General features: G+C 35.1%; 1 protein-coding gene across 2 annotated transcripts in view; it reads right to left on the reverse strand.

Moving 5' to 3' along the window:
* The window catches only part of GRIK2 (glutamate ionotropic receptor kainate type subunit 2), an 855,383-nt gene that overhangs the window by 209,036 nt on the left and 621,211 nt on the right, over positions 1-25,136 (reverse strand). For both annotated transcript variants that reach the window (XM_089665163.1, XM_089665154.1), the window contains one exon: positions 2,278-2,396. In XM_089665163.1, the coding sequence (XP_089521289.1) occupies positions 2,278-2,396 (119 nt within the window). The remainder of the gene's footprint in view (positions 1-2,277; positions 2,397-25,136) is intronic.

The raw sequence follows: 25,136 nt of genomic DNA on the forward strand, positions 1-25,136 counted from the left end.
AGGTACCTTCATAAACAGTAACACTAATATCATACCCCTCTCTTAGCTCACTGGACCAACCTGCACCTCCTCAAACTCCCCTCTTTTCCCTACCCTTTTCCTTCTTTCTATCTATATACATCTTTCATTACATCAAGTATACAGCATATAAATTAATGTGGTCTATAATGCACTTTTACATAGCTTCGGTTTTATACTGTATCATGTAACTTCTGTGCTTTTCCAATAAAAAGATTGAACATAAAAATTGTACCTGGAGTTGAAAGCTCAAAGTTTAGAAATGGTAGGAGTAAGCTGTTGGCACCAAGAATTAATGCATCCAACCAGATAAACTTTGTAGTATCTCAGTGAACAAGTCAGTGCTCTGACTGTGCCACACATGAAGCATAGTTTGTAACATGATTCTTCTGACAGCATAGCAGGCATGAAAACAATGGCAGAAAAACTGTCATGTGGTTCTGCTTTAAAAGAACCTTAACCATGCAATGAAAATTAATTATTAGCATTAAATATAAAATATACAATACTAAATAAACAAAACGACAAAATAACCATTCTTAAAATGGTTATTAATGAATGCCAGATAATGAATTATAATGCAAAAAAGGATTTAGTGGAATAAAATGTTGGGCAAACTTTAAAAATCAGATATGCTTTCCTTAAAAAAAAAAAAAAGTAGCATTATGTCTTGCAAAACACTTTGGTGCTTCACCAGCTAAGGAAAAGGTAACAACTAAATAAAAACAATGATTATCTAGAAAGTGCTAAATAGGCAGTCTGAAATATCTACTTAGCTTATCATTATTATTTTTGAAAAAAATCAAAACAATTTTTAGACCCATTAAAAAATAGTTTGTCACACAAATATTTTAAGTAAAATGAAATCTAGATGGTCCATTGTCCCCCAAGAATTTAAGATGTTAGCTGTATTTTTACAAGAGCTATTTGAGATGAAATTATAGCTTAACATAGCTCATACATGTATTAAAATGATTATTGCGTACGGAAAAAGCCTATAATATCTAAAATTTCATTTTACTATTTCATAATTGTTTGACAGACAATCCTACCAAAGAGCTCTACATTTTTCATACAGCAGTGCAAGGCACAAAGCATTCTGAGTAGCACTTTGGAAATAATTAATGCTAGTGCTGATCCATATTGTTGTTATAAATATACATCTTTATGACATATGCATCTGCCACTGAATATTTTTTCTTCCATTTATTCATTTTAGAAATAATTTGAATGAAATACAAGAAGAAAAAATATAAATAAGCACATAACCTAAGTTTCCCAATATTAAAAAGTTTGCAGCCTCCTTGGCAGACTTAATACAGTACCAAAGTGCCAGTTGGGGGCAGAGTGTCATGTACCCAAGGTAACGTCAAGTCCAGCACCATATCCCACCGTTTCCTGAGAAGGAGGTGACAGCAAGAAATGTACGGGTCTCCTCTATCATGTATACTTCTTAATTTTACATTCCCTCTCTCTCAATCTCTCTTTCTCTGTATATACATATATATCAACTTTTGTATACATAGATTGTAAGTATTTTAAAGCACTTATAGATATTACTTTATTTATTGATAGACCAGCAGAAACAATTTAGCACATTACTTTGTGCAAAATATTTGTGTTTTGATAAATATATGTCCCTCCTAGGATAAGATACTGTATACAGTATAAACAGTAACATTTGATGTTACTACATTAGTAATTTGATATTTTTTATTAAAAAATGTGTTTGCTAGTTTTAGGTTTAAAATATTTCTCTAAGAAACAATTTCTTATAATTGTTTATTTAAATAATGTGTTAGTGCTTATTTATTGTTTGCTACTATTTTTTAAATTATGTAACTTTGCCATTAGTATAGCTTATTATGTTCTGATTCTATATTTCTAAACACAAACTTTTTTATAGATACAAAATTAAAATAACAGGTTAGAAATAGTAAATGATGTTAGAATGTGAGGATGTTACAAGCCATACTCTGCATTTGTTAATGGAAATTTGTTGATTCATGAAATGTTCCTACATTTGATTAGAATAAAATGTCATGGTAATGTATGTAAGAACATTTCTCAGGTTCTGAAAACAATTTACTGAGTGGGATTAGATGATGCCCGCAATTTGATGCATCATTATGAATGTCAAGCTGAATATTGCTACATGCACAGAGGCACCCATGCAAGCATCTTGTACCATTGTTAGATCTATCCCCAGCAAATAGTGGGACATGGTGCCCATGTGATAAAATAGGCTGAATCGTATACCTTGCTGCATGAGAGCTCCAACGCCAAACCAGAAACTATTTAGCAAGGTGAAATTGTTTTCCACAACATCTGAGTCAGGATTGCAAGGGTGTGGGTTATACCATTCATATGGGCTAAACCTGTGGCAAGTGAAGGAAAAATAATATTTTAAAGCAGCAAGAAGAATAGATGTCCACCAACATTCACTGCAAAAAAACAGAAAACAAGAAGTTATTTTAAAACTGAAACAGTATTATAAAGAACTGTCAACTAGCATATAGTAAGTATAAAGGACTGCAATATACATCGTGGAAAGAGTTAACTATATTTTATAATTGTACTCATTGTTTATGATTTTAGGCTTAAATATGGGAAGATTGCAATTAAAAAATTAGAACCTATAATACAATTGCATATGTATACCATAAGAAATTTAAAGAAATCTTAAAAAATGACTCACCAAATATTAACCATATGATTAAGTTATAATGATAAACAAATATAGTAGAAAATGCAGCAGATGATATGAGATAAGATGTTAAATATTTACCATACTATACAGTATTAGCATATAGTTCTGATTTCTAATTTAGATTCTGATTCTGATTCTAATTTAGAAAGAAGTCAATGTGACATTCACTAAGAATTCACTTCAGGTTAATCTTTCAGGCGCATATGTTTTAAATTATAGGGAAAAATTAACCAACATTGAATGTTCAATGAAAGCAACATATGCTCCTAAATGTTATAGGCTACTTGAATACAAGTTAAAAATAAGCTTTGATTTTTTTTTTTTATTTCTTCCAAACTGAGTAGAAATTTGGGCACACGTGGGTTATCTGGACTATTAAAGACAATATTGTGTTGATGTTTAAACATCAAAAAGACAACAGCAGTCTTAAAGCTGAACTCCAGGCACCAAAAACGTTCATTTAAAATATTCCTTAATAGCCACACAATATATACATTATCTAGTGTGCACCAAAGGCCTTTTCAAGCCCAGATATCACCTTGTAAAAGTAACAGTGACATAATCATTGTGTCGTATATAGCCTGTGCAGTGAGCAGAGCTGTGGAACCCAGCAAGTCCACTCACTACAGGCTGCCTTCAGAAACTACATGGGGGATACAAGATCAGTCATCCTGCACAAGAAGATAGAACAGCAGTGACTGGTCTGTATTACAGAAAGCTTCTGCATAGAGGCAAGGTTTTACACTACAGTACTGGTAAGAAATACACAAAGTATGCCAATAGTCAAGTAAACATACACATGACTTGTATTTAGAACATATTCGCCTATCCTAGAGTTAAACTTTAAAGCTAAATACATCATTTACAGTTGGCTCATTAATGACTCAGTTGATCACAAAGGTTTGGGTGGATAACAACAGCATAGCTCTGTTGATCATTCTCTCACCTTGTGGAATTCCATGAGTAACACACTTAGACTGACCACTCATTGGGTCGTTTTTCATGTAATCAATAAATATATTATGAATAACAATGGTAATTGTAACATATCTCCTAGAGGATTGCTAATGATGTATGGCAATGGCAGATATGAAAATGATTTTGCAAGTTGTTGCCATCTTTAAGAAATATTATCTATTTGAGGATCATTAGAAGAATAGAGAATGCTGATTTAAATTATATTTGACATTATACAAAGTACAAATAATAAAAACAGCTATCCAGAATAAAGCCGTAAGTGTTTCTATTTCCAGTCAGGGCACCCTTGACAAATACCCCAGTCTGAGGCTTGGTTACCAGTACTGTGTTGATTTGTTCACAAAATTGTGTGCATTCTCAACACATAAACAAATGTACTGCTCTGTAGCAGATGCACAGGGGTGCCATTATTGTTAATATACCCCCAAGCATTTGTAAAAGCTGTCCATTTTTAGTGCAGCATGATTTTAAAAGAAGGGTTGGTGATATCTGTCCTGTAGGTAGGGCAGCCCACAGAAATGAATGGGCTGCCCTACATGCAGCACACAGCCTTGAAGTTGTGAACCAAGAGCTTGTTCACATGTGAGGTTGTGGGATAGGCCACTCAGTTAAGACATGTTGTTGCTGACCCCAACTTCTCCCCCTTTACCTGCAAAGGTCATACACATGCTGTGGCCACGACAGTACGTATACTCCAGATGAATGAGGGCACACTGCAATTGCCCTGCAACCACGAGCATTGCAATGGTGCTGCATTTAGGGGGTTAAGACAGCAGGAGGTAACATATTGCCTCTTCATCTCCTGTCACTGTCAAATGCCTCTGAAAAGTGTTCTGCACATGGATCACTTTTCAGAGGAGTGGCAGTCCTTGCAGTATTTGTAGAGAAGAGAAGAAGCACCTCTAAGTACAGTATAGGTAAATTTAATGGGTAACAAATGTAGAACAACTCAGATATTGCATGTATAAAGCAGGCTCAAGAAGATGGGAGAATGGCTGTGTCCTTGCTATGACAGCCACGTCTGCGCTCAGAGAATCGTGGAAGTAAGAGAAGCAGGCTGTCATGTGGAGTCTCCTAAAGATGGCGCCTGGAATGCACATTGAGGCACGATGTCGGCATCAGTGTGATGACGTACATGGACCAGCATGCAAAGCTACGCGTTTCAGAGCATGCGCTAGACCTCTATACTGCACTTAGAGACGCTTCTTCTCTTCTTTATTTTACACAGAGGTCTGCTACTACCATTATAGGAGGCTTGCCCTAGTGCTATATGGACTTTTTGTAGCCTTACATTGGACTTTATGGACATTTCATTTATTTTAATTGCATGGTGGCAGTTTTTTGCACTGATTGTTCTTTATTTAAGTCTTTTACTTGCTTGCAGCATTTGTGAACAATAGCTAAAAAGCAGTTCTGATCATACTGGATTGGGGGTCAGAATTAAAAGTAATGCAAGTATACAAACACAGCCTTTTAAAATGTGTAATATGGTGCCACTTACTGCTGGGTACTGCAATGCTGGTTCTGCCTTGTAGGGGGAGGCAGAGAGCTCAGCACTCTGAAAGATGCCTCCCCCTTCCTCTGATCTGCACAAAGCTGTCTTAGATAAGCTCTCAAACTACCAAAGTTCGGCGGAGGATCGAGTGATTGGTCAGATCAGAATGCCTTTGTGTACCAGGACGTCACGGAACCCACAGTTTTGTGGCACCCTGATTGAGAAAGGCTGCTGTAGATTGAGCATATGATTTTCCTTTACTTTGTATTAGTAATGTACCACTGAAACATTTACATTTATGTTTAATTTCAGACTACTGTTTATAATTTATTTGTATTGTGTTTTCAAATACACGTTTACCACTGGTGTCTCTCATAGCTGTAAATATGTTCAAATGCAAAATAAAAACATATTCCCACTTAAAAAATGAAAGATAAGCCATACTGTATGCATGCAATGAAACAATTTAGGACATCAGACTAAAAGACAGTGACTAATTAAAGATGTTTGGAAGTCTAATTACTTTGCTAATGACACAGTGTTTTCTCCCCAACTTCTTCAATTTTAAAAGCCACTTCGGAACTGAAATGCTATTCATTCCTCTCAATTGTGTGACTATCTTTCATTTAATCAAAACTATTTGAATAAGGTTTCTGTCACTTCAGAGAATTCAATTTTCTTTATGATATTCTTTCCAAGACATTAATATTCAGAGGATCAAACACTCCATTTTCACTATACTAATACAATATTAGAACACCTCCTGTCTTAAAAGCCTGTACTTGAAAAACAAAGAATTTTCATTTCACACTCTATAGATAAACTGTCATATTGTTCACAGGGCTGATTAGGAAGGTTATAATTAAAAATATATGACAAAGAATATGACCCAATTTATTTGTCATTGTGATAAGGCTCATGAAAGTTTATTTTATTCTTAGACTGTTCAGATTTGACTTAATGCTAAAAGTTATGAAAACTGCAATACTCTCCAATGATTTCTCTAGAGAGTGGAATGTTGAAACAATTTACTGCAGCTCAAGTGTACAATACCGAGGAAATAAAACCAATATGCATTTAGATTCAGAAATGTGGCTGGAAAATACAGAGAGACACTGACAGAAGTCCATATATAGAGGCCCATTCTATAATGCAGATGCACTGCAGGCATAATACATGTATAAAAAGTGATATATATATATATATATATATATATATATATATATATATATTTATATATTATATATATATATATATATATCATCTCTTACAATGCTCCCTTAAATTGAAGAAAAACCACTTAGACTTGGGAACTGGAGGATGGAAACCTCCTAGAATCTTTGATCAATAAATTAATTGTGCAACTGAAAGCCACACTATGAAAATGTGCTGTATTTAAAGATAGATGTTAGGGTTATTTGATAAAGAGGAAGCTTAGCATGGGACAAAACCCTTTTATTTATAATGTTTTTTTTAATGGGGTGGTGAATGGAACACTTGGCTGGTGTTTAGAAGATGATATAAATTTTTTAGCCTTCTCTTTAGAAGCACCCAGCTAGTATAACGGGATGTTCTTTTGTCTTTTCTTATGCTTTGCAGATTCCAGACTTTATGACTGGTATGCTAAGCTGCTGTCTTTTAGAGAAGAAAACTTAAACAATAATAAAAAAGAACAAATGAAAAAGGGCAATCAGATAACCCTCTACCGGCTCTAAATAGGTCACATCTTAGGTATGTGTCTGTTAACATTACATGGGCCTACAGTATAACTGTCTCTATGGTTCATCATGTACGTTGTACCTTATTGTGTTGAAATCATAATAAAAAAAGATTAAGTATAAATAGGTTACATCTTAAACTCAGCAGGGTGATTCACTCATTTCTTCTGCAAGGTAAGTCTACTAGCACAAGGTCTAACCACCTTTACCAGCACAAGGTCAGCTGTACACCCTTAACTTTATGTACACAGCAGGTACAATACCCATAAAGTCTAATAAAACCCTAGAGAAATTTTAATACACTAGATGTCGACTTTAATATTCTAACCTACTAAGAGTGTGCACAAATTTATAATACCCATCATATACAATCAACAACATTACTGGACCCATTTGTGAATGTGAGGCAGTACAATAGCTTGAATAATTAGCACATTTGCCTTGTAGCACTGGGGCCCTTGGTTTAAATTCTTGGAGGACACCCTCTTTATGGAGTTTGCATGTTCTCCCCTATGTATGAATGGGTTTCCTCTGATACTCCTCCTACACTCCAAATACCTACTGATAGGTTAGTTAGCTCCTGTGTAATAAGGCCCTAGTATGTATGTAAGTATGTGCATGAGAAATGAATCTTAGATTGTAAGTTCCTTGAGAGCAGGGACTGATGTGAATGTACAATAAGTAAAGTGCTGTATAAATTGTTGATTGTATATAAATGCCTAAAATAAATACATTCTACAGTGGCAACTATTGGATTGGAGAATTATAACCATGGATATGCTCCTTGTTATGGTTCTGAAGTTTTAGGGATACATCAGTGCAACTCAGTGAATGCAACTGAGGTAACTCTTACTTTTCTGAGTTACATAATAGCTAATGTACCTGAATTGAAATTCAAATTCAAAAATTATAATTGAAAATTGGCCTGAAGTACACAAAAAAGGTTTTCTAAAAGCAATGATGAGCAGATATACATATCTGAGAACTAAATATTTTTCTCTTTGTAAAAATGAAAAGAGGTAATATGCACCTAAAGTATCTCCCTTCGCCCTTTTTCGAACATCCCACCCAACTACTCTCCACTAAAAATACCTTAACCTGGTGGTAGATTGTGATTTTAACATCACATCGTACCCATTAATTGACTGCTCCAGCCTGTTCAGCACTACGCTTTCCACCTGTAATGATAGAATGTAATACTTTCTAACTAACACCCCATTGATATACATCTGGAGATGACTCCACACAACCAAATGTGATCACTCTAAAAATAGTCAGCTCTTTTTAGAATATCCATTTTCCCAAAGTTGACTGTATCTCAAAATTATCATTTTCCCTCTGTAATCAATCTCCCATCATACTTTAATTACCGTTGCAAAGCAAAAAATACTATGTACTAGCAATATATTCTACAGATGAAAAAAAATTGCTTCCCCCTTCTTGCTAAATTGCCTGGGCCTCACTGTCCTAAACGGCACACCTGAAAACTGAAAAGTCCTTCCTTGCGGCAGACTGTGCCCACCGCATAAGAGTTAACTGCTCATTTCATCCAGGGGATGGTAAAAGCAATTTTACTTGCCTGATCCTCTGCTCTTATAGCAAACTACTCTCTGCTTAGCTTTAGCAGTGAATTTCCCCTCAGCATCTTCATGTCCCTGCATTTTTCTTGATGACTTTAGAGGGCCTTAGACTGCTGGAGTGCAGGGGAGAAAAGGGAGGAGCCTGTGTGGGAGGGTAGGATTAGGTAAGTAAAACTGCTTTTCACAGTCCCTAGGCATCAATGTGTAGTTAACCCTTTATGAAATGTTTAGTTTTTTGGAATTCAGTTTTAAATAATAGACCTAAGACTACCAACTAAAATGATCAGCACAAATTCTATAATCTTGGCCTTTGAACAATATGATACCCATCGTTACACAGCTCAGCCTTCACAGCTGCCTTTTCCTCAGCAGTTAATGGATCAAGCTAGACTACTCAAACTCACCTCTGAAAAATTTAACTCCTCAATCACAACTGAGGTTCGCCAAGCTAATAAACATTCAGCAAGCAATACAAACCCTGCATATGTCCAGTCTTAATGCCTTATAAAATATCACTGCTTCATATAGATTATAAGCAATTAGCTAAAATCTTAGTGGATCCCATCCAAACCCACATGCCCATGTTACTTGGCCAAACATTTTCCTCCAATATACAATACATTTATCCCGATCTCAACACCAGCCTGATAACCGATAACCAGACTTCCTCTCCCATACCAATTTTTTCACCCATTTTCATTCATCTTTGCACTGGACTCTTTGCGACTCTTACTGAGTTGCAAACCACATTCCAAGGTATACCTTTAACTCACAAGACCATGAAAAATAAAAATTTTGCAGAAGACCTACTTCTTTACATATCCCATCTCATCTTATTACCTCATTTGGTCAGATTTCTGGTTATTCTATTAATTGTGACAAATCAAAGGTGCTCGATCTAATTAAACATACAAAGTCTCCTTAGTAATTGTTATTTTATCTGGTGTCATGACAAAATTTCATATCTTTGGGTGTAGTTCCCTAAAAAGAGCAGACACTTCTATTTTTCTTTTGTTAAAATGACATAGGGACCCCCTAATGGTCCCCCAAAATACACAGCAGACTCATAAGACCTTTTATTCTTGATCATCTGCAAGAGTTTGAGTGAATGTTTCCTTATCCCTGAGATTTCATTTTCAGAATGGCACACAACAGGGATGCGCTCTCTTACCTCTTCTTTATGTTCTTACAATAGGACAGCTACAGTAGCTGTACATAGCTTAAGGAAACAACTGATATTGGAAATAGATATAGATTCTTTTAATATTAAATTATATACATTTTCAGACAATCTATATACCATAATGCAAACATTTAAAAGCTTTGGCTCTGTAAGTAATTTTAAAGTTGGTTACACAAAGTTAGAAATACTTAATGTTCCCTACCTGAGTATCACGTAACTCTTCTTAATAAAAATGTTGAATTCAAAATCTGTTTTGAGTCCCTAAAATATTTAGGGATTCAGATTGAATCTGACATTTTAAAAAAAATGCTCTGCCTTAACTGTTTACCTCTGTTACATAAAACTTTAGAAAATCTTACTATATCTCCTAGATTGTAAGCTCTAACGAGCAGGGCCCTCTGTTTCCTCTTGTACCAAATTGTATTGTAACTATAATGTCTACCTTCATTTTGTAAAGCCCTACGCAAACTGTTAGCACTATATAAATCCTGTATTATAATAATAATTTGATGGTAGAAAAATTATCTGAATTTTCTGATGCTGATAGTGGTTCCTATGACATTTCATAAAACAATTACAACACTTTTTAAAACAAAATGTATTTGGGGTACTAGTCACCCTAGACTAAATTGCAAGGTATTATCCTTTTCTAAAAACTGCAAGAGGAACTGGCACTGCAGATGCATCTCTCTACTGTTTGCCCTCAATTTTTTGAGAATAGTGAACTGGTTTCATAACAAACCTTTTAAATTGTGGGATTTACTAGACCTTAAAGTGCTATCATAGATTGAGCCTGTAATGAAAAAAAAAGTTTGTTCCTTTTCCCTCTTTATAAAATTACTGCTTAAAACATAGCATGGCATAATTCGTATACTGGCCATCTGTTCCTACTAGAAACAATTGACATTTCTTTTTGACAATCCTGACTCCCCCCCCCCCCTCTCCAGTCATGAATTATTCCATATTGGGGATATGGAACAAATGTTCCCACCACAGGATAGTCCAAATTTTCTTCAAACCAAATGAGGAACCAAAAAATGGTATCCAAATGGCTGGCTCATCTAGAGGTTTAATCTTTATTAAGTTCCTTTTTAATGTCACTGCCATAGTTTAGCTGTTTTTTTGTCTCAACTTCTACTACTGCTTTTGATCACCTCCTGTCTCATAGCTCCTATAGTTTTTCAATTACATAATATTCTTTTACAACTTTCACATCCTACACTCCCACAGTACTATGGGCAAAGAAACTGGAAATTCCCATAGGTAAGGAAGAGTGAAAAATCATGTATATTCTCATAGCTTATCTGTTGCAATCAAAGCCCAGGAGAAAACTTTGAACATTCTAACTGGGGGATATAGATAATATACGTCTTCCCAATATGTAGCTCTTGGACATATTTTGACATTTGATGTAGGTAGCATTACACATATCTGGTGGGCCTGTCCTTATATATATATATCTATTTCCTAGATTGTAAGCTCGAAAGAGCAGGGCCCTCAATTCCCTCATGTTTTGCATTGTATTGGTATTGTTCTGTCACATGTTCTGTCCCCCATAAAAACACTATTTACTTAAAGGATAAGTTCCCCTTTGGGAACGTCACATGTTTCACCCATTTTTAGGGTGGAACGTGTAACATGTTCCTATAGCCGCAGCTGCTGCCTCCCTCTGACAGTATGAGAAGTTTCCCTGCACTATCTGTCAAATTTGAAAACTTCCAAGAATCAATGAACTGCAAGTCCCAATGATGCTTCAATTAACTACCACAGTACTGTGGAGCACCGTGGTAGTTCATTGAAGCTTCCTGTCAGAATATCTGCTTGCTCATACATCCCATAAGGCAAGCAGATATGCTGACATCTGCAGACCTGCATGGCATCAGTGATCTACTGATCACTGGTGCAATGCTGTCAAGGCTCCTGTAGACAAAAATAATAAATGCACATTTTTTTTACCTGCAAAAAATTTACATTTATTATTTTTGTCTAAAAGGGGAACTTATCCTTTAAATGCAAAAACATTAAACTTCAGCTTTAAACTAGGTTGTTTAGTAACTCTACAGGTCACTTATAAAGGTATTCATAAACATGAGATAATATTGGACAGTGATCTTGTATCTCCGAGTGGCCCCCTGAGCTTGCTGGACAATTGCTATTAAGCTAATCTTAGCACTATACAATCTGATTGGAGAATCGCCTTTAGATCTAACAACTATGTAATGCAAGTATAGGGGCTTAGTGGTTAACATGCCTGTCTTGCAGCACTAGGGGCCTCAGTTTTAATCCCAATCATGACACTACCTGCACAGAGCTTACATGTTCTTTCTGTGCTTGCAAAAATGTTCTCTGTGTACTCCAGCTAACTCACACACTCCAAAGACATGATGATTGGATTTAGTATGTGTATATATGACTTTAAGGTAGTGTCCTTAGATTGTAGGCTCCTTGAGGGCAGGGACTAATGTGAATATGCAATGTGCTGCATAAATGCTGGGTTCTATATACTGTAAACACTTATAATAGACCTTGTGTTTGAATACATTGTTTATGTCTGTCCTCACATTGCATAATTTTGGTAAATTCAAAGGAAATTGTACAGAAATAGTCAGAATATATTGTGTATGGCCACCCTTAGAAAATGCAGTCATACAGGTTAGAAACCTATGTCACAGCTGTCCACATTGATAAGTTAATGCTGGTCTCCCTCTATCTATTTTCAACATCTCCTTTCTGCATTCATAGGCACCATAGGGTTGGCAACACTGGACATTGCCATTCATGGATTGCTCTGCAGCTTGCCCTAGTGATGGTTGAATTTTACTTGAATGGATGTATGTCCTTTTAAATGTACGGTCATCTTTACCCAATTAACTGCCTATATATGTGAAGATTTTTTTCCATGTCAGTCTTTACTGGTTTTGCTATTCAGGTGATAAAACTATATAATATAGCACTGCTGTATGTTTGCATTGTATGTGGACAAAGAAAAATTGCAAAGTGACTGTATACACAAACTGATGCTGCTGTGATTTTCTTTTACCATTTAAAAGACATCCAAGCAGGAGGTCACATGCATCCCAGATGATCAAATGATCAACAGCAAATTATTTCTAAAAATACTGAGCAAGACTGATATTTAATTAGCCTGGACATTGTGCAGTTTTAGGTACTGGTTATGTTCTTCGGCATTGTCCTTTCTATGGGTGTATTAGGAAAAATATCCACTATTTTAATTCTGTTGGAATAAAAAAAAAAAACTTAATGAACATTCAATTACACAATGCAAGACAATGATAAATAAGTCTTACCCTTAAGTGATGTTAAAGTCATATGACTTTATAATGAGAGGGCAGATTTGTTTATATAATCAGTGTTTTTTTCTGTGAAAGAGGATGTTAGGTCTTTGTTCTGACACTAAATGTCAGTCACTTAGTGTTATCTAATCTAAAGTTCCAGTTCCTGCCAGCTTTCAAGAGAACAAAATGAGGTGGAAAGGTTAATAATTAACAGCATCATCAGGTTAAACAAGAACAATCAATATTCTGCCACTGTTTCCACTATATGCTGCTACTAAATCTCTTGGGAGTCTCAAAGAATGAGTGATTTTCTTCCCTTACTCTGTAAATGCTCTATTTAAAACCACTGTGCAATGGTTTAGATGTCGCAGAACTATTTATGTGCCATAAATATTCTAACTTTCCCTTCCAAATGTATTAACATGCACTCATTGGTATTTTAGTTGCACTTCTTTATAATTCTTTATGCTTAACTCTATGAAATAATAAATGTACCATGCAAATGTTAAACGTATTTTATTGTAAAGTCATACATTTTTAAAGATATTTAAAGTGTAACTCCAGTTTTCTTGAGAAGAAAAAGCACTCACTTCTAGGTAATTCCCACACACATTGCCAGGATTTAAGCAAATGTTGTTACAGATCTATTCTTTTTTCTCTTCTGAGGAAGTTGTGGTTTGCTTCGCCAAGTTTCTCACACTGATTTCTGAATGTGAGGGCCAGACTTCATTTTAACCACCTGGGCAAAGTACAGTGTTCTAATAAGAAAAGTCTCAGTGTATTAAGGAGTGTCCTATCAAAATTAAAACTCCTAGTTTAGGTGATGCCTAAATTTGACTTTTATTGCAATGCAGACTTCTGAGAAATGCAGCAAGCCAATCGCACAAGCAGAGAGCTACTTGGCAGTGCTTTAACTATACATATTCAGAAATGCAGCACTATTGAATGACATATATAAAAAATAACTGATAAAACAACCAAATATAAATATGCGCTGTGGAGCGCTAAGGTAAAGGTGATAGTAGCATCTAAATATGACGCATAAAATGCAATATTGACATCTAGTAATGAGAAAAACATCCAGTATATGAAAAAGGTGAACTTCTGTGCTTCCAGTGGATAAGAAAATGAGTGTATATTGCACTAACCAGATAGCGCAATTATAAGTGCATTTGAGTACATAGACCACTCCTGGTCATCAGCATCTTAAGGGTAACCTCGGGGGTCATCTGGTATACGTCTGCACATCAGCTGCTCATCCAGCTGCTACTCTCCAGATCTCCAGGGTAAATCCAATCCAAATTTATATGGACCCAAATGACACTAAAGGAATCCACCTTAAAATTGCTCATTAAAAAACGAGCCAGAAGAAAAGTGCTTGATAGTGCAGTAAGTTTTATTAGTTTGGCAAAAAGTAACAGAAAAAACACCATGCACTCACATCTGGCAAGATAGATGTAAAGACTGAATCAGAGATGGCCGCTGGCCTTCCTCGTGGCCCGTGCGCGTGACGTCACTGGCTTGGCTCCTCCTTATATATGTCATTCAATAGCTCTGCATTTCTCAATATGTACATTTTATGAGGGTTGGAGATTGACCTTTAATGCTAGCTGCTTAATCTGTTCCACCTAGCGCTCGTATACCCATTATTACTTTTTACAGTGCTTTAACTAAGTTAATAGTAGACAACATTCAGTAGAGTGATGCAGCTGAGGAAACATTGTGGAAATAACCATGCACGGAAAAGTAAAAGGTTCATATAGCTTCCGTCTTTCTATACTTAACAGTATCTACGCACCTGGCTTTTTCTCCCTCTCCTTTCTGTTCAGCCACCTGGAGCAAAACAAAATACCTAGCTCTAACAACTTGTTGCCATGCAATGTACACCCTATCTCTCTTGTGATAGTGATAATGCCTTTTGATTGGATCAACACTGTCACACAAAACCAGGGAAGAGATCCTTTTGGAACTTACACAGGGATTTCTCTCTCAACTCCTAGTGGATGCAGTGAATGGCATGAGAGCTAGGAATGGTGAATACTTTGCATGGGCAAAGTAAAAGTTGACTGCTTGGGCAGAGTAAAAAATGCACAGTCCTGCATTGACAAAGAAAAAAGTTCACCTTAATAACAGTGTATTCAACCTGAGGGAAAACAAACAAGCATGGGAGCTAGCTATATAATAAGGAAATTAAGGGCTGCTCATTCTCCTACATATGTGAACTGACAAGCTTTAGTGTCACAATAATCAATTTGAACACCATAGCTACTCAATGTATTATTACAATAGTTTGCTCAGCGCTGTACATTACAAAGGGGGACAGAACATGTGACAGAACAATAACAATACAATGCAAAACATGAGGGGATCGAGGGCCCTGCTCTTTCGAGCTTACAATCTAGGAGGGAGGGGATAGTGGTACAGGAGTAGATAGCTGTGGGGGATAGAGTGGTAGGAAGAGTGGAGGAGGTCGGCAAGTTAGCAGGGGATGGGGTAGACTTCCCTGAAGAGATGGGTTTTCAGGGTGCGCCTAAAGGAGAGGAGAGGAGGTGATAATCTGATAGGTTGGGGCAGGGCATTCCAGAGGATGGGTGACACCCTGGAGAAGTCCTGGAGGCGGGCATGGGAGGAGGAGACCAGGGAACTAGGAGGAGTACATTGAGTTTGGGGACAGATAAGCTAAAAAAGAGAGTCCTTTGTCAATACACAAAAAATCCAGCAACAACACTCTTGCCCTACTCTGCTAGCAGTTGGGTTCTTGTCTACAGACATTATGGGGTTGATTTACTAAAACTGGAGAGTGCAAAATCTGATGCAGCTCTGCATAGAAACCAATCATCTTCCAGTTTTTTTTTGGTTGAAGCGTAATGGAACACGTTGGACTTAGAAGCTGGTTAGCTACCATGTGCAGTTGCACCAGATTTTGCCCTCTCCAGTTTTAGTAAATCAACCCCTACATGTATATACAGTATGTATAGATAGAGAGAAAGAGAGAGAGAGAGAGAGAGACAGAGATAGTATTTCTATTTCAGAATTTACGTTTGCTAATGCACAAAGTGACATAAACAATAAAACTTTGAAATTATGGAATATTTGGTGGTCATTATTTAAGGTTAATAATTTAATTGAAAACCTAAATTAAATTTAAAAAGATAGAATTCTAAATGATTTAACTGAAAACAGTTATTTTTGTACATGAAGATCAGAGATCAGGTTCAGTTCATTGTAAGATAGGAAAAATAGTACAAATGACATTTACAAACATTTCATTGGGTTATCATCTTTCCATTTTAGTGAAAAAAAACCACAGGACATTAAACATCCAAACATGATACCAACTTGTTAGATGGTTCAAATCAATTGGTTAAGTTATAGCTGATACTTACCATGTATAATCACTATTGTATAGCTAGACTGTGTATAATTCACATTGGATTACTGGGATAAATATCCCTAAGTGAGAATACATGCGATGGATATAAATGTTTGTAGTGGGCAGATACTTTGCTATGATGATATAAAAAGTTTGTTTCTTTCGAGGAAAACAGAGATGTTGCAGTTTTAATTATAAGACAGATTATGATAAAGTGGGTAAAAAGGGTAATAGTGCCTTTTTAAAACAGAAAATATCTACATGTCTCACTTTCATCACAAATCAAAACATAAGAAGATAGTTCCTCATTTTTGGATAGTGTATATAGCCATGAAAATCCTTTCTTTCCCCCATTGGTTTACAGTTATACAAAAAGATGTCAACCACCCCAATTTATAACTAGCCTTAGCAATAAGGTGCACATGGAAGATGTTTTTACATTGCAAACACACTTACCAGCTAGCTTGAAAAAACAAAACAAATTGACTCTAACCATATAGAGTTATGGCCACAGAATATGAAGGATCCTTGATGGCATCCTCATATATTTGCAAAATGTGGGCAACTAAACCCTCTTTTTTAATGTGCATTGTTAGACATGGTCAATTTGGGTTTTTTTGCAGGGTAGTTAAGTGTGCTGGGCATGTTTTTGCTTAGTTTAGAGTGAAACCAGAACTGCTGGCTTACAATATTTCAATATTTTAATTCCAAATTTCATACATCTCTTTCAGGTCTGTTGACCATCATCGGTAAAGTGTATAAAAACATGATTTCTATTAAGTAGGACTTGGGAAGGATAGGAACAAAATAACCAGGCATGGCATGGTGAGGTGGCCTAAAAAGAGCCACAACCACCACCCCCCCCCCCCCCCAATTAGTGTGAATTACAATAGAGCCTTCCTCTTACTTCCTTCACAAATCCACAAAATAATTGGTTAACTCCATAACTCTGCTGTAAACTAATTATTCTTAATGTGCATTTTGCCTTGGGGCAAAATAATGGATTTGAATGACCAAGCCCACTACCTTTATTTTTTATTTTTACTTTTAAACCCACTACTTATTTTTTGGGTTTGCAGTAGAAGTACACTTTACTTTTCACAAAATATTTTCTATTCTGTAAAGGGAAAACTCCAACACAATTGGTAGTCAGCTTTAATTATATAATACCTTAACGTGTCTGTAGCTTAACAGAAATGAAATGATCAACATTAAGGTTCCAAAATCTTTGCCTTTCTTTCTTTCACTTCCTTCACACAGAACTAATCAGGTCAAAGGCACTTTCATTAATAAAACAAACACATTTGCTAACATTAAAAGATCTTTGAGTAGAATACCACACTATTAATGAGCTATTGTAAAACCAGTTAGAGGATGATTTTACTGAAAAAAGTAATACATTTTAATGGAGTAGTAAAAGTTGTGATGGCCCACAGAATCTGTGTTCTTTTTGGAGTTGCCAGCTATCTTAAAGATAACATAAAACATAAAAAATAAAATTTCTTTTCAAAACAGGTAATATTATTGAAGTAAGCTTCCAATTTCTTCTTAAATAAAATTAGAAAGAATGCTCTTTATTTTACATCTATACCTTATGTTTTTTGTTCATGTTATAACACTTTGATAGCAATATCATCTTTATACAAAATCATATACTAAGTTTGTCATATGATTTTATATAACTTGGTTTATTTTAAATATACCTTGCAATTTGTGCCTTTCTGAAAAAAAAATCATAAACCTAAAGAGAGAATTTTCATTATAGAAAATTGTTTCTCTCAGTAAAATTGGCACTAATACAGTAGTTTGGGATTAGAAGCTTAATTTACCATGATACAGAAGGATTAGCATCACTGCCATGGAACTTCTGTATGTCTGGGAGGATTGGAGCCTAGATACATTAACTGAAACCTCTCTCAGAGACAACCATCCTCATGATAGATTAAACTCAATATATGAATATATACTTGTGATTGTGCACTTTCCTGTGTGTGTAAATCAACAATATATCACAAATGGACCTATTAAATAAAATAGTAATGTGTATAATTTCATGCCATACAAACAAAAGCTAAGATTTCTAGATTGCTTAAAGTGACCTGTCAAAAAAAAGTACCAAATAGACCTAACTGTAAAAGAAAACAGTAAAAACATACATTTTCTGCTGCCTGTGCTACCAAACACTTCTCCATTGAGAATGAAGATCATAGGGAAACCCACACTTCTAGAAGTGTTTTACAGTCTCCCACAGTTCTCGCTTGTTCCTTCTTTACATCCAAGTCATTACACAAAACAGTACCAGGTTAGTGAGAGGAACCAACAAGAGCTGTGGGGAACCAGGGGAATAGATATTATTAGAACTGTTTTCCCATGGACTTCAGAGAAGGATGTTTACTGAATGTAGTGGCGTTCAGTGGTGTGGGCAGCAAGAAAGGTTAGTATTTACCAGCTTCAATTACAGGTACATTATGTCTATTTAACATGTTCTATTTTTATTGATAGTCTCTTTAAAGCTGTATTCTGATTTGGGTGCAGTGTTTTTTTTTCACACTGTTGCTCTTTTGTGGTTTATGCTATGAATTAAACCAAAACTACTCATGCATTTAGATCAATCTGGACATTTTAAGGTATTCTGTACTAAATACTGTTTCACTTACCCACATCTTCATTTTAGAGGATAACATTTTGATGCATATTCTGAACCAACTTAGATGACAGTTGTTGCCCTTTCCTCATCATGAATCAGAAACCGCCAGTAACAAGCAATAACTCAAGTTTTTCAACCTTGCTTCAAATTTAATCAACACACTTATAAAAATTATAGTTATATTTTCATGAAGTCACAGCAAAAACAAGATATATATTTTTCTTTAAAAAAAAAATCACAATTGTCTTTTCAAAACAAACGTGTGTTTGAAAAATCTTTAATCAAGTAGTCCTCAAGCAGCTAATTTAAGATAATTGTTTATGTCAGGATCAGGGGCGGACTGACCATTGGAGAACTCGGGCACTGCCCAAGGACTCGGGGTCAGTAGGGGGCCCCATGAGATGTCCCTGGTACCTTTCATAGACTTTTTTGGGTGTGGTTTGAGTGTGGGCAAGGACACAGGGGCCCCATGATCCCTATTGCCTGGGGGCCCCATGAGTTGTCAGTCCGCCCCTGGTCAGGATAGTGCTTTTAGTGGTACTTTTTAAGCTGAGGACATTTATTACTCTTAATGGACTTTTAGAAAAGAAATAACTCCCTAAAGAGGATGTATAACATTTTGTGTATATCTTCCACTCTAATTTGTTTTGCTCAGAACTAAAAAAAAGTTTTTAATTTCATATTTAGGCAAATATGATTTATCACACATAAATATTTTGAGTGTTTGCTGCCTCTGGAATAGTTTGTCTGTTGAAGAAAACCTATTGCTAACAACGCTTGATGGCTCAGGTTAAAATTTACACACCTCTGAGTGAATGATCCAGAGAAGTAAATAATCCCTCCTTCCTCCTCTGTTTAAACAGCACTATATGGAATTTTAATAAGAGCATCCAAGGATAAACCCCTTTTGTTGTGCTCTTTTTTTAGAAAACCATAATGCTTTGTGAAAGTAGTGTTATTTGCGTACCCCATTCTAAAAGCATATTTGTAAAAAAAAAAAACACTTGTGAGTGGTGTAGGGATGCTAATGGCATAATTGACCTAATGTGGTCATATGGTCATGTTAGGTCAGTGATGTGCCACAGCTGATTGGGCCAGCACTGGCAGCTTCCTTCTGGATGCAGACTGAACCCATGATCATCCCTAGTTGTAATAATAATTATAAATGATATAAAAGAAATAAAAACATAGAAATGAAAATAAAAGTTTTGAAGCTAACCTTTACTGGTATGTCCAAACTGACACTTTTGGATGACTACAAGCTCTGCCCACACTAAAGCCTGCTACCCAAAAGGACCAAAACTCCCAAGGAAAACATTTGTTTCCTTTATAATCTGTCTCCATTTCTACACAGTACACATCTGGAAATAACACTTTATACATAGCATAAGACCAGATAAGCCTTGTTTAATACAGTATGAAAACACTGGTTGCTGATATGAGAAATGCAGAAGAACAAAACATCAGTTTAATCTTTCCTTTGTAATAATTACTTATATTTCTTTTTTAAATTTGGATCCCCTATACATAACATTTTAAACATGTATCTTGACCAGCTAAATCATCCTGCTGTGTCTATTGCTTTAGATGCATTTGGCATTTTTTGTGAGAACAATTTTGAGAGTTTTTCTGCTATAATTCACTTTAATGTGTATATTCAACACTTAACATAAATTCATAAGGCTGCACAAATTGATGTATGTGATGAGGTGAACCTTAGGGCACATGAGTCCTAAATGTAACTGGCATATTATTCCAGTATGACAACAGCTTCTCTGACAGCAGATTATTTCAGCAATGAAAATCCTAGCTAAACAGTTTGCAATTTTAAACTGCATAATAATTCACAGCTGCCTTTCAATGTACATTAAATGTCATACCTTGCAATGACAGGTATACAAACCTGTTACATTCTGAATGACTCCTTTACATTTAGATCCTTTGAAAGTATGAACATTTCTTTTTTTTTTTTTATTGACATGAACAGGTGGCACTGAAAGGGAGTTCTGTTTTTTTACAGATACAAGAAATGCTGCTTACTATTTTGTGAATATTTTAAACATTTTTTGTCCACCTTGGTCCATTGTTATTACTAGTTCTGATCACATACTGTATATGAATATATGATTACAGGGCTATACAACCTTGGTCCTCGAAGGTTGCTTACAAACCACATTTTTTCATCAGACACAACCTTTTTAATTAGTGTCTCTAGTGAATAATTACAAGCACACTAAGACTTCCCAAATATTTTATATGCTGATGAGAATTATGTGACTGCTGGACTCAGTGACTTTTTGTTCTGCTAATGGACAACATTAGGTTGTAGCTCAAAAGTGATGAAGGTAAAATTTTATTTTTTATGGTTTAAAAGGAAATAATTTCAGTTTGATCTTTAATATATAAATACATGATGGAAAATCTCTTGGAAAATACAGCTTATTTTCTTCTTTTTAAAGAAAACCTGTACTTCTAAAAATTTGGAAGTTGTCATTGGTGTCCTTCTTCTGAAAATGTTAGATGCGTGACTGACTCTTGTTATCATAGCTTCTGACTCACTACAAGCAGCATGTAGCATGCTAGGTCAGAGATAACTCTGATCTGCACACTTGCTTCTGGCTAGTGACTCAGAAAGAATTGAAAACATTGGATCAATGTGTCAGTGAGGAAACTAACATTGTCAGATGGGGAGATATGCAACAATGGTCTACATATTCATACGTTTTCTTTAAGCTTTGTCATACTAATAAATAAAAACATATTTTTCTTTTGTTCTGAATGAAAAAAATAGTTCTGCTTCCTCTGAGCAATACTCACTGTATACACTATACAATGCCAATTAAAGTATTTGAAGCAAGGTGAAAAAATTTACCTATAGAACGTAAAGGCATATTGGCCATAAACACTAATAAATAGTCTAAACATTATCATAGGCTTATATATAATAATAATAATAACAATAATAATAATATAAACAAAAGTTGCAATAAGTAAAAACAGGACAACCCCTATGTGTTTTCACATCTTCTTCCTTTTCCCTCACCAATGCATTAGCCTTTATTTATTAATGTGACACAAAGTATTATGATGTACACTACAATTATCCCTGAAAATTACTGGTTATCAGCTAGGAGAAGTGTACACAGACACATATACTTTTCTTTCCTAATAGTTGCTATGATTTACTGTACTGCGAACAATGCCCAAAGCCTTATTAAAAAGAGACCAAGTCAAAGAGGCTTTCACCAAGAATTTCTAGAAAGTCTAAAAAGTTAAACATTTCTTTCATTTTTGAGAGAACCACAATTCGCTTTATCTTTATTTGTACATGGTATAAAATCTCCAGCATTATTTAAGATGTTGACCATTTACTTGACATTATATAATATTTCTTGTCTTATTTTTCTTCAAAACATATTGTACGTTTCTTTAAGAAAAGTTCACTTCTACAAATGATGGGCATATCCAGTTTACTCAACAGATAGTAATATGATTTTTTTTTTACATGGTAAATTCCTGACTTGTTTGTTTCACTTTATTGCCTAGACAACAAATCGTTTTTATTGTGGATTTTGAAATAAACCTACACCTATGCCCTTTTTTCCCCTTGGAATTTACTGGTCTTTTAATCTTCATTTGTTGATCTGTTCTACTCTTGTTGTTTTATGTATTGTAGCTCTGAATCAGCTCTGAAAGAAGCAATACACAAGAGGTGTCTAAAAGCTGAGCAAGCAGAAATGTGGACAGCTAGCACTGACAAAAAATAAATTGAACTAGAAATGAGTTTTAACATAGTGGACCATATTATAGGGAAGTTACAAATACTGTGTTTGTATGACATTTATTCTGAGTAAGGGTAAGTATTTTTTTAAGAAAAAAACCTATACAAACCTATAGTATAGGTTTGTATAGGTTTATATGCTTTATTTACAGGAGGTTTGGTATTAGTGGTGGATTATTGAAATTTAATGCACAAGCTCTCCACAAAGAATTCTGTCAAGCAAGTTGTCATCCGTGCACATCATATGCAAATTATTAAAAATACCTTACAACAGCTTGGTAAATGCTAAAGGACTGCCTAAAAGAATATTTATGGTAAAGCAACAGTTTAACTTGAATTTCCCTCATTTGCAGGATTATATATTTTTCTTTGCTTCATCCCTCACTCACATCATTCTGGCACTGGTAACTAAAGGAAGTACTTCTGAGTATAAAGTAGTATGCTACTCACTCTATCTAATGGTGCTGATCTAATCTGAGCTGTCATTTGGGAATCCATAACCCTGTGTAAGCCATGATTGTGATGATTTGTAGCTTAAACCATGCTTTTCTTTCTCTTCTTGTGTCTTTGGACATCCAGCTTCACCAATAAATATGTATTCATCCATGAATTCAAAAATTATGTGCCAGCTGTCATACAGGCACTTATGCAGGACCACAGTCAACAAATACATGCTATCTGCCTCATGTTCCTTGATGCCTTCTGGATATGGAATACCTGTTTGCAATAGCAAGACCACACAAATTCAAGCTAGAATAAGTTACTTGAGAAAAAAGTTATGCTAACTTGATGTGTGTTAGAATTAAACACAAGCTTTTTTGGAGAAGCTGTGCAAAGTATAATGATTATGCACAAAAAGCTGTAAAATAGCAACCACTTACTTTTCATGTCTACTCTAAATACAAAAAACTGAAATTTGATTGGTTGCTGTAAGCTACTGTAGTGTACACATCATTGTATCCCCTACCCTTGGTGAATACATATTACCCTCTTTGAAGCATACCTAATTAGATTTGTTTAGGTTAGGTCAACAAAAAAGTAGTTGATGGGGTACATGGCACTTATTCAATTAGAAATAGCTATCACCGGCTTTAACAGTAATCTCTGAAAAACCTTTCAGGGATTTTTCCTAATTAAATAACAACATACTGGGAGATATGTCTTTAAATGGATTTATTTTTAAGCCACTGTCCTTTCAGCCTAGAACCTTGATATGCATGTGTGTGCTCTCTAATAATCAATTAAGCATAACTGAATGATGTCTACTCCCCTTTGTCTCAAATGCCACCTGTCTACTGTCCAAACATTATTCTCTGCTACTGTAACAATATTTCACTTTATTTACAGTAATGGAGTTGAATGTTTATTCAACCCATCTGTCTCCGATTTGTACTAAGAGCCCGTCTATGCTATTACATCAGTCATTCTGATATCTCTCCCTTTATTAGCTATATGTACAGTATAAGATAGATGCATTAATATGGGGAACTTAGATTCCTATTTCCTTAGCGAGATAGGGACTGATCATTTATTTGATTCAATTTAAAAAGAAAGATTAACATTAAATTCTTTTGGGTGATTGTGGATCAGAGAGCTATCTTTTTTTTAAAAGATATCCTGATGATAGCTATGTCTCTTTATATAAAACTATAAGTAGTGAAACATTTAAACACTCTTTGTATTGTTAGATTGTTTTCACCATGATTTTCCCCGATTTTCTATACATAAATTGGATGATTGGCACCCAATTGCATAGAAATGTTTTAGCATCTTGGGAAATACTTATATTGCTCAGTAATTGCTCAGTCAATAAGAAATGGTCAAAATAGTCAAAATATTTACAGTGTAATTCTTCAAAAATTCTATATACTAATTGTTTTTATTTCCAAAAACACTATATTCCTTAAATAATATGAGTATTACAATTGTATTTACATAGATGTTACAGAGTATGTTTTGAATCTCGAAGTATAACTTCAGAGCACTTAGGTATTATATATTTAAATGCTACTGACATTTTAAATATTTTGGCTGATAATCGCATACTCTTTTAGGGCAAAGAAATGAAAAGCTGTTGTATACAGTAGGAAATATTTTCTGAAGGCTAAAACCATCCGGAATAAATTGGGAATTCTATTAAATAAACATGGGAGCTAAATCAAAGTAATGTATTATTTATTAACATAGTATAGTAACCTGCACTGAAAGATGGTTGGTGATGTATCTCTTTTATGACTTAAAAAAGTGCCTCTTAAACTGCCTGAAAAACAGTTCAGATAGTAATGCTGTAATGGGAATGGAAATATTTTAGTGATATGTGAAATTGCTCCTTGGCTGTGAGCCAGCACATGAAATGT

Source organism: Staurois parvus, unplaced genomic scaffold (genome assembly GCF_062004578.1).
Source record: "Staurois parvus isolate SC_StPar_1 unplaced genomic scaffold, SC_StPar_1.0 ptg000048l, whole genome shotgun sequence".
NCBI classification, from domain to species: Eukaryota; Metazoa; Chordata; class Amphibia; order Anura; family Ranidae; genus Staurois; species Staurois parvus.